Genomic DNA, 10966 nt, shown 5'->3' with positions numbered 1-10966 from the left:
GAGTGAGTGTGTGTGTAGGTGGGAGGTATTTGTAAAACGAGTAGTATGTGAATAGCAACGTGATATAAAAAGTGAAATATTTAAATTAAAACAAGAAGACATGTCACAATACATATATGTAGAGTGAAAGGACAACAGTGAGAAAGACTTATGACAGTGGATGAAGAGAGTGAAGTGAAAAGTGACCAAAATACCAGACAATATCCAGGACGAACAACCAACAAGACTGAATGCCATGGTGCTAAGGACAGACGATAGAAAAATATTCCACAGACACCATAGGGAAAATTATGAAATAAACACAATCTCGGTTAGGGGTTATAATGAGCAGAGAATATTCATATAAAATTTGGACCCAATCGAATCCTAAAAAATATAATTTGAATTTAAATTGTTTGTGTTTATTCCAATATCCCTTGACACAGAAGAAGGAATGCCATTAAAGCCGTGATGTTTTTTTTTTCAAAAAAGGGAACAAAATTTTATTGTGGTAGTGATGGTGTTCACATTTTTTTTTCAGAATGATGTTGTTGTGTTTATTCTTGTTGTTGTTGTTGATTACCTTCAAAATGTAACATCCTATTTTGATAGTTAAACAAATTGTTTTGTTTATAACATGGCTCGTACGTGGTCGCATAACGACACTGGTTGGCTAAATTATCCTCAAGATCATGACAAAATCTATTAGCAATAACATTGCCGCCACCACCACTGCCACCATCGATAGATTCTCCACCTTTTGTGGGTTTCGTGTCACTGGTAACAAGAACAACAACATTATCATCATCAATTGCAGGAGTAGCTGCAGTTGGCGTTGTCACAATTGCTGGTGCTGCAGCAGGAGTATCAGAACGATGATCAAAGTGATCATCAGGTCGGCTACCATTAACGGCAGCAGCAACCGCATTAGCAGTTATTCCTCCACTGCCTTCGCCACTCGAATTTTCAGTGTCCTGACCAATATGTGTATGAAAATTTAAGGAGGATTTTAGGTTATTGCCATAGATGCCAGAAGAACCAGAAGCTGGCATTAAAGAAGAAGAAGAAGAAGTGGTAGTCTTTGTTTTTGATGGTGTAGTTGTTATGGTGTTGGAGCTGCTGTTGCTGCTGCCAATGATGGCGGCGGTGGTGGTGGCAATCGAATTTGTGTTATTAGTTATTGATGTTGTATCGAAAGGAGGTGCTACAGCAGCAACAACAACAACATCGTTATTATTATTTTTATTAGTATCACCATCTACTCCATCGTCATGGCCAGAAGAATGTTCATTGTGACCATCATCAAAGACATATTGATCATGGCTTGAACACGTTTTGGCTGGAGTTGAGCTATCTAAACCAGTGATGATGATAGATTGTAATTGCTGATGATGTTGTTCCTGCTTGGGAGACAGGGGCAATGGGTATGTTGTTGTTGTTGCTGGTGATGGTGGTGGTTTGGTTTCTGGTAAAACTATTTTTGTTGTAGAGTGTTGTTGTTGCCTTCCTTGGTCTTCTTCAAGCCACTCGTTCTGCTGCCACATTTGCTGCCTTTGCGATTGCCCATGAACTTGTTCACGGCTATCTTTTAGATGGTGTCCCTTGTCCCGTTCATCATCATTCTCATCGGCAGCATCATCCTTGCGGACTTCTTTACTATCATCTTGATTACAATTTCTTGTTGCATGCACATGCTGTTGTTGTTTTGTTGTAGGTTTTGTTTTTGTAAATAACAATTTGTTGTTTGGAGTTATGGGGTTTTGTTGTATACGTTGTGGTTGTTGTAGTAATTGTTGTTGGTGGTGTTGTTGTGTGTATTTAACATACATTCATACATATAAATAAATAATAACAATATAATGTTTGGCTAGGTTAACATGTTTGGGGTGCTATGGCTGAGAGAATGAGAAGGGAGGGTCGTTATGAGGTATTGGAGTGTACCAAGGACCATAGGCGTGAATTTTTTAAAGAATATTTGTTCAAGGACCATAGGCGTGGATTTTTTAAAGAATATGTTTTCAAGGAAAATAGGCGTGGATTTTTTAATGAATATTTTTTCAAGGACCATTGGCGTGGATTTTTTGAAGAATATTTTTTCAAGGATTTCTTTAAAGAATATTTTTTTCAAGGGATTTTTTACAGAATATTTTTTTCAAGGGACTTTTTAAAGAATATTTTTTTCAAGGGACTTTTTAAAGAATATTTTTTTCAAGGGATTTTTTAAAGAAAATTTTTTTCCAAGGACTCAATCAAGGCGTGGATTTTTTAAAGAATATTTTTTCAAGGATTTTTTAAAGAATATTTTTTCCAAGGACTCAAACAAGGCGTGGATTTTTTAAAGAATATCTTTTTCAAGGATTTTTTAAAGAATATTTTTTCCAAGGACTCAAACAAGGCGTGGATTTTTTAAAGAATATTTTTTCAAGGATTTTTTAAAGAATATTTTTTCCAAGGACTCAAACAAGGCGTGGATTTTTTAAAGAATATTTTTTCAAGGATTTTTTAAAGAATATTTTTTCCAAGCACTCAAACAAGGCGTGGATTTTTTAAAGAATATTTTTTCAAGGATTTTTTAAAGAATATTTTTTCCAAGGACTCAAACAAGGCGTGGATTTTTTAAAGAATATTTTTTCAAGGATTTTTTAAAGAATATTTTTTCCAAGGACTCAAACAAGGCGTGGATTTTTTAAAGAATATTTTTTCCAAGGACTCAAACAAGGCGTGGATTTTTTAAAGAATATTTTTTCCAAGGACTCAAACAAGGCGTGGATTTTTTAAAGAATATTTTTTTTCAAGGATTTTTTAAAGAATATTTTTTCCAAGGACTCAAACAAGGCGTGGATTTTTTAAAGAATATTTTTTTCAAGGATTTTTTAAAGAATATTTTTTCCAAGGACTCAAACAAGGCGTGGATTTTTCAAGAATATATTTTTCAAGGATTTTTTAAAGAATATTTTTTCCAAGGACTCAAACAAGGCGTGGATGTTTTAAAGAATATTTTTTTCAAGGATTTTTTAAAGAATATTTTTTCCAAGGACTCAAACAAGGCGTGGATGTTTTAAAGAATATTTTTTTCAAGGATTTTTTAAAGAATATTTTTTTCAAGGATTTTTTAAAGAATATTTTTTTCAAGGATTTTTTAAAGAATATTTTTTCCAAGGACTCAAACAAGGCGTGGATTTTTTAAAGAATATTTTTTTCAAGGGTTTTTTAAAGAACAATTTTTCAAGGATTTTTTAAAGAATATTTTTTCCAAGGACTCAAACAAGGCGTGGATTTTTTAAGAATATTTTTTTTCAAGGATTTTTTCAAGAATATTTTTTCTAAGGACTCAAGCAAGGCGTGGATTTTTTAAAGAATATTTTTTTTATGGATTTTTTAAAGAATATTTTTTCCAAGGACTCAAACAAGGCGTGGATTTTTTAAAGAATATTTTTTTAAGGTTTTTTTAAAGAATATTTTTTCCAAAGACTCAAACAAGGCGTGGGTTTTTTAAATAAATTTATTTTTAAAGAATATTTTTTTCAAGGATTTTTTAAAGAATATTTTTTCCAAGGACTCAAACAAGGCGTGGGTTTTTTAAATACATTTATTTTTTAAAGAATATTTATTCAAAGACTCAAACAAGGCGTGAATTTTTGTTAAATAATATTTTTTAGGTCATCAATATGTGTGGATTTTTTAAAGAATATTTTTTAATGTCATCAATATGTGTGGATTTTTTAAAGAATATATTTTCAAGGACAATGACTAAATTTATTACAAAATTTATTTTCATGGACTAGAATAGGCGTAGATTGATTAAAAATATTTTTTCAAGGACTAGTATAGAAAAAATCATTTAATAACCAAAAAATTATATATCGGTTAAAAACATCCCTTTCTTTGGTACACTCCAATACATTTTTATATAATGAAAATTTTATATAACAATTTTAAATATAAATATGTATAATTTTATATTTCTGCAATTTAATTGTAGGCCGAACAAACACATGTCAAAGCATGCAATAAGTTAGAAAAACTTGTTTTTGATTAGTTACAAATTGGGTTAATTTTTTCTAAATATTATTGTTTGTGTTTTTATTTTTGCTTTTTAACTTTTTTTAAAGAATGACAAATTAAATGTTTACCAACCTCACTATCTTGACACACAGCTCCATTATCATAATCTCCCTCATCATCACCATCTTTGGCTGTTGATAGACCTTGAACATATTGCATATCTTTGGTTGGATCATCGGATGCCAAATGGGCGCGGAATTGTTTGTTTCTAAAAAAATAAATACAATTAAAAGTCAAATCTAAAAACAGAACCGCACATTAGACGCCATTGTCTTTATGATCACTAAAATAAATTTTAAAACTATCAATATTTGTAACTCAATATTTAAGAACATAAAGTGAGCATATACTTAATTTTTTTGTAATAATTGGCTTCTTTGGAATACCTCTCGTTGGGCGCCAATATCTTTCAAAAAGCTTATAATGTATGCATTTCACATGTACGCGTTTGCAGCAAACATTTGCATATATGAATATATTTAGACGACTAAAAAGTAGATATTTATATGTTCCATTCTTTATAGACGATACGTTGGGCGCCATTTGATGACTTAATGTAACATTTAAAATTATCCACATTTGTAACTCAATTTTTAAGATATTTGAGGGGATATAGATTTCATTACATTAATTTCTTGCGATTTCGAAAAATTTACAAACCCCACGTTGGGCGCCAATATGCATATATTTTAGCTATTTACACAAAAAAGAAAAAACTTTGGGAAACTATAATTTCATAGTTGAAGTATTTACACGAAAAATACTTTAATGGCGTCCATTAAGGAGAGTTGACGATGGGCGCCAGTAATTTTTCTAATGTAGTTCTTAACTAATTTGAATGGGTGCAGAATTAAATAATAATCGTTTTTTACGATTTTTGGAAGGAAATATACATACATAGACTTCATTTCACTTATTTCTATATTATTTTAAATTTTTGGGCGCCAATATCTTTATATTGGCATATATTTTAGGTATTAACGCATCAAACCCGCGATTTGTTCCAATTTCATATCTGCCTATATTTAAGGAATATACTCAATTATTTGTATTCTTAATCGAGACTTGGCGTTGGGCGCCATTATCGAAAGTAATACATTTTTAAGCGATTTAAGTGGGAGCAGAATTGGTAATTTTTTCTTCATGAGTTTTGCAGAAAATATATGTTAATTGTCATTACCCCACACAATGTGTATAGCTCTTGTGGCACAATTTGTTTTTTTTATGTACTGAATATTAAATATGAGGGTTGGCCTGCTCATCCCAAAGCAATAATTTAATACCAGAGCAGAAGAAGAATTGGGTACATATCTGTCCGCATTACATTTCTATGCGTTCCTCACATCCATCTACATACATCTCCTTAATGATATGTAAGCACGATTCACTAAGATTTCCGAATAAATATTACATTGTGGCAATTGTAGAATTGGAGCAAACCCCTGAAATAAGGTGTGTTGCAATTCCCAAACCGAAAAAAATAAATATCATATTGGGCTCCATGTAATCATCATCACATCCCGCAACAAAAAATGGGTCATTGGCTGGAATACTCATACGTACTTGCATCATCATTGCTTGATTATAGTCTAAACACGATATCACAACAGAGCCCTTATGTCTTACCTTCGTCTTCAAATTCAGAACTTATGTAAAATCAACAACAACAACTGATGATTACCTTAATTCCAATTGTTGCATTTGTTGGTAATGTTTCAGCTTTTGATTGGCAGCACGTAATTTCTCTTCCAATGCAGCATTTTCAACACATTTGATGGAATACTTTTCGGAGAATGATAGAATTTCCTGACGCAATTCCTCCAGTTCTTCCCTGTAATTATGCACATACATGCAAAGAAAGACATGAAAATAAAAAAAGAGAATAATAAAATCGGTATAAGAATAGCAGGTAAGTAAGTAAGGGAAAAATTATTTAATGTATTAGTTATAAATCATTTTTTTGTGTTTGTCGTTGTTGTTATTGTAAATATTACACATGATAAAAGAAAAAAAGAAACAAATAGTGGTGGAAGGATTCTTGACGTTTCTTATATGGGACATTTCATGTTAAAGAGGGAATTGAAAAGCTAAAGATTACAAATTCAAAATATTAAAATATATATGTTAACTTAAGCGTCGAAGACGGAGTGCGGGTCATTGAATTTGTTATCAACGAAAATATAGAAAAACACATAAACTCTCGATGGTTTGGGGTTCGAATCCGAGCGGAGTGGGAAAGATTCTTTTAAAGTGATTTTTGAATATTTGTGGAAAGTAGCTCACATTCCTCTTTAGATGAAATGTACCCAAAGCCCCGACATTTATATAACGATCGTTTGGATAATATATGATAGCAATATCAGGAGATAGCGCCACCTAGAGCAAAATGGAAACACTAAATAAGCAAGGAACCCAACCAATGCACAAAATCTAAGCAACGTTAGGTGACAGGTCGCTTAACATTTTAATAATCATCTTCTGCAACAACATCACCACAAAATAGGAATGGCGGGAGATAGTGCCATCATAAAGGATCAATGGAAACACTAAATAAGCAAGGACTCCAATCATTGTTTCTATGCAACGATAGATGGCATCCAATCACCTAGAAAGGGCTACATCAGAACAATCAATGAAAAGGTAAGAAAATATATTCTATTCTAATACCGGATCACTCGCGTACATTGGTCCCACGAACTATTATTTTTAAGAATACAAGCGAAGAATTAACAATCGTTCAAAGCGGCACCACCCCCATGAAAATGTTAACACTAAATAAGTTGGGTCTCCATAGCCACCCACGTCGTCCCCGAAGCCTGGACTATAGGCAGGGTGGTCCCGCTACTGAAGCCGGGCAAGGATGCCAGCAAAGATGAATCGTACAGGCCGATTCCACTTTTGTCGCCAGTTGCGAAGACCCTTGAGGCTTTACTCCTCCCCAGCATTGGAGGAAGCTATCCAGTTGCGGATCATCAACATGGATTCCGTAAGCAACATAGTACAACAACAGCGTTGCACGCCATTTCCACGCATATATATAGAGGACTTAACCAGAATCGGCCGTGCGATAGAACAGTGTTCGTAGCGCTTGACCTATCAAAGCCTTTGATACTGTCAACCATGCCACGCTGTTTGAGGACATAGAGAACACTTCCCTTCGGCTGAGTTTGAAACGTTGGATAATCAACTATATGTGTGGACGCCAGTCGTACGTGGAGTTCCGGAAAAAGAAGTCCAAACCCCGTAGAGTTAAACAGGGAGTTTCCCAGGGTGGAGTGATTTCACCGGAACTGTTTAACCTGTACCTTTCCGGTATTCGACGCCCTCCGGACGGCATTGAAATCGTTACGTATGCAGATGATTGTACGATTATGGCGTCGGGTCCCATTGTTGAAGACATATGTGTGAGGTTGAACGCCGATCTCATCGACTTAGCAGCATTCTTCAAAGCGAGGAATATGAAAATATCCGCCTCGAAGTCGTCAGCCACACTATTCACCACATGGACTGCGGAGGTGAGAATGCCGTTGAACGTGCAGGTCGAGGGGCATACAATTCCGACCACCAACTACCCCAAAATACTCGGGGTCACATTCGACAGCATGTTCCAATCGTCCGCGCAAACCACAGCTATCTGCGATAAGCTGAAAAGTAGGAACAAAGTCCTCAAGTCGCTTGCCGGCAGCACTTGGGGCGCAGATAAGGAAACCTTGTTGACCTCTTACAAAGCAATAGGTCGGTCTGTGGCTAGCTATGCGGTTCCAGTGTGGTCTGCGAATTCCAGTGAAGATGAATGCCGCCCTGAGGACAGCGACAGGGTGCCTCCTCATGACACCAGTGGACCATCTTCATGAGGAGACGAAGATCCTTCCCGTACGTTAGCATAGCAATATGCTTTCGTTGCAGTACCTGCTTGGGTGTTTCAGGGACGATCATCCCAACCATCATATGGTGGATAGGACTCCCCCACCCAGGCGTGTCAGGAAGGATCTGCATGATCTAAAGAGAGAGAGGTCCAACGATACAAAAGGGAGCCTCTAGATCAAGTTGCCTATCGAGCAGGTCTGAATGGCATTCACACAGATGCAGTAGCCGCAGCGCTGAACGGTTACAAAGTGAATGCCGTCCTCGGAGCTCACCCCCCACCCATAGCAGCTGAAGAACGTAAGCTGCCCAGACAAACCAGAGAAGTTTTGGCTCATTTACGTTCTGGATGGTGCAGTCGGCTCAATTCGTGTTGGGCACGGATTGATGACCAGGTGCAGCATGTCTGCCCAGCATGTGGCACAGGCCCTCATACCACACTGACTTGTTCAATTGCCCAGCCAAACCTACTCACCTCACTCCGGTGAGGTTACAGCCTGTGGTTACAACCTGTGGAGGTAGCTGCATTTCTAAATCTGGAGGCAGAACTGGAGGAAACTTAACAGGAAACCTACAATTCATATAAACTGCTACAACAACAACCAATGTACACAATTTAATGAGTTGTTTCTGAGCAACCACAGGTGATAGTCAATCCCTTAGGACGGACATGAGATAGCGCCACCTAGAGATAAATTGCAACACTAAATAAACAAGGACACCAATCATTGCAACATTCTAGGATGTGTTGTTTCTATACAACGATAGATGGCATCCAATCACCTAGAAAAGGCTACATCGGACCAATCAACGATTGATTCATCGTGCACATTGGACCCACAAGCGTGGACATTGGACCCACAATTTTGTAAGAATACAAGAAAAGAATAATTTTTTTAAGTGGCACCACTGCGAGGAAAGTGTCAAATATGTAAGGAACCCAACCATAGCACAAACTTTAAAGAGTTGTTTCGAAGTAAGGGCAGGTGATAGTGTATCCCTTGGGGCGGGCAGGATATAGCGCTACAATCTATCACGAAAAGGTAAGAAAAATATTGTATTCTAATACTTGATTCTATTTGTACCTTGGTTCCGCGAGTTTGATTTGTATATCAGAATATAAGCACAGAATGAAAAATATTTTCTAACTGGCACCACCTAGAGGAAAATGACAACAATAAATAAGCAAGGAACCCAACCAAAGCACCAAATTTAAGGAGTTGTTTCTAAGCAATAACAGGTGGCAGTCTATCACAACGAAAAGGCAAGAAAATAAATTGTACATTGGTCCCACGAGCTAGAGTTTTATATAAGAATACAACCGAAGAACGAAACATTTTTTCGAAGTAGAACATGACAATACTAAATAAGTATGAGACCTAAGAAATGATCAAAGTGTTGTTTCTAAGCAATGACAGGTGACAGTCCATAACATAGGACAGGTTACCTCACATTAAAGGGTAACACAACACATAAATGACAGGAAAAATTTTAACAAGGACTCCAACCAACCACTGCATAAAATTCAATAAAGTGTTGTTTCTATGTGACGATAGATGGCTGTCCCTTACCTGCAGCAGGTTACAGCAGATCAATCAACGAATAGGTCAACAAATACATTATCGCCTTATTCCTGATTCCTGCTAAACATGGGACCTTCGAGCTAGATTTGTATCTATATGGGTAGTAATACAAGTGCAGTGGATAGTGTGTAAGCTTACAGAGAATTCAAAATAGCACCACACAGAGGAATATGGTAACACTGAATAAGCATGGAACCCAACCACTGAAGACAATTCAAAGAGATGTTGCTTTTAAATGAAGATAGATGGTAGTCCATACCTAGGTTTTAATATAATCTACAACACACTAATTATCTACTTAACGGAAATAAAAACTATGATTGATGAAACTAACACAAGGACTAACACCTATGGTGCCAACAGAAAATACGACGTCACTGATTCGTGTCAGTGTATAAGATAAAAATTCCCACCAATCAATAAACAAAGGAACAAACATTGTCTTCTGATTAATAGTGACTCCCAACCAATAGGCATTGTTTTCTGATTAATGATACCTGCTAAACATTGGTCCTCCGAGCGGAATCTTTATCACCTTGAGAAGTGATACAAAAGAGAAGAGAAGATGAGACAATACGGAATAGGATTCTTCTAAACAAAGATTTGTCTTTCGAGTGAGGTCAGTGTCAAAATTTCAAAGATTCTTTCCTATTACTCTTCCGGAGACCAGAATCCATGTCCGAACTTAAAATTGTCTTTAATAAATAAGCAAAGAAAAAATATTGGCTTATAATTCATGATTCCTGGTAAATATTCGTCTTTCGAGTGGCACCTTAATCCATTTGAGAAGTAATGCAAACAACTCGAAAAAGTACGGTGTCTGATGTTTCCTGACAAATATATATTTTTATCCGCCCATAAAGCATTGCGGGGCATGTTCCCACTATTTCGTAATCGGATTCGGATTCATGCCCTATTCTGGTTATACTATGAACATTTTTTTCTAAAGGTGAGACCAATCCATTTTAATTTCCTACGTTTAAGGGAACCCCCCCCCATTCTCGATTTTAATTTTTCAAGATTTTCAATGGTAAAGGAATACAAATGCTTGTTAAGGTTTGTAACTTTATACAATTGAAGATTTCAAAGAGAAGAAAAATAATTTACAAAAAATTTTTGTTATTGTTTTGTTGTTGTTTTTTGTAATTAAAGAAAAGTCCTTATTTTTCATGGCGGGCATGATAACTCCTCACTGGAACATCGGAATCCGAAAATTCCAATGGTGTTAGAAAGAGTACATGTCTGGCTCTCGTATGAACTAGGATTATTGACTTCGCTCTAAAATTAAGAAAATGGTGGACCTCTGAAAAAATATTTTTGGAAAATCGCCGATTTTTTACCAAAAACCAAGTTAAAAAATAAGAAAGATCTTCACCGATTGGTTTTATCCTAGTTCATACGAGAGCTATACACTCCCAGAGAATCGTTGCAAAATTTGGAACCGATTGGATTATTAGTTTTTGAGTTATCGTGCC

The 10966-nt window shown here is 35.8% G+C and overlaps 1 protein-coding gene across 1 annotated transcript in view; it reads right to left on the bottom strand.

The window, feature by feature from the left end:
* Positions 1-817: 817 nt before the first annotated feature.
* The window catches only part of LOC133325976 (protein outspread), a 78160-nt gene continuing 68011 nt past the window's right edge, over positions 818-10966 (bottom strand). Inside the window, exons 11-14 of the mRNA XM_061534664.1 lie at positions 5726-5875; positions 4117-4252; positions 903-1673; positions 818-832 (exon numbers count right to left, since the gene is read on the bottom strand). Coding sequence (XP_061390648.1) covers positions 818-832; positions 903-1673; positions 4117-4252; positions 5726-5875 — 1072 coding nt within the window. The remainder of the gene's footprint in view (positions 833-902; positions 1674-4116; positions 4253-5725; positions 5876-10966) is intronic.

This window comes from Musca vetustissima, unplaced genomic scaffold (genome assembly GCF_032173495.1).
Source record: "Musca vetustissima isolate MV318-11 ecotype Yass unplaced genomic scaffold, APGP_CSIRO_Mvet_v1 utg18653, whole genome shotgun sequence".
Taxonomy (NCBI): domain Eukaryota; kingdom Metazoa; phylum Arthropoda; class Insecta; order Diptera; family Muscidae; genus Musca; species Musca vetustissima.
The sequence above is the reverse complement of the archived record's forward strand: the minus strand, read 5'-3'. Positions and strand labels throughout refer to the sequence as shown.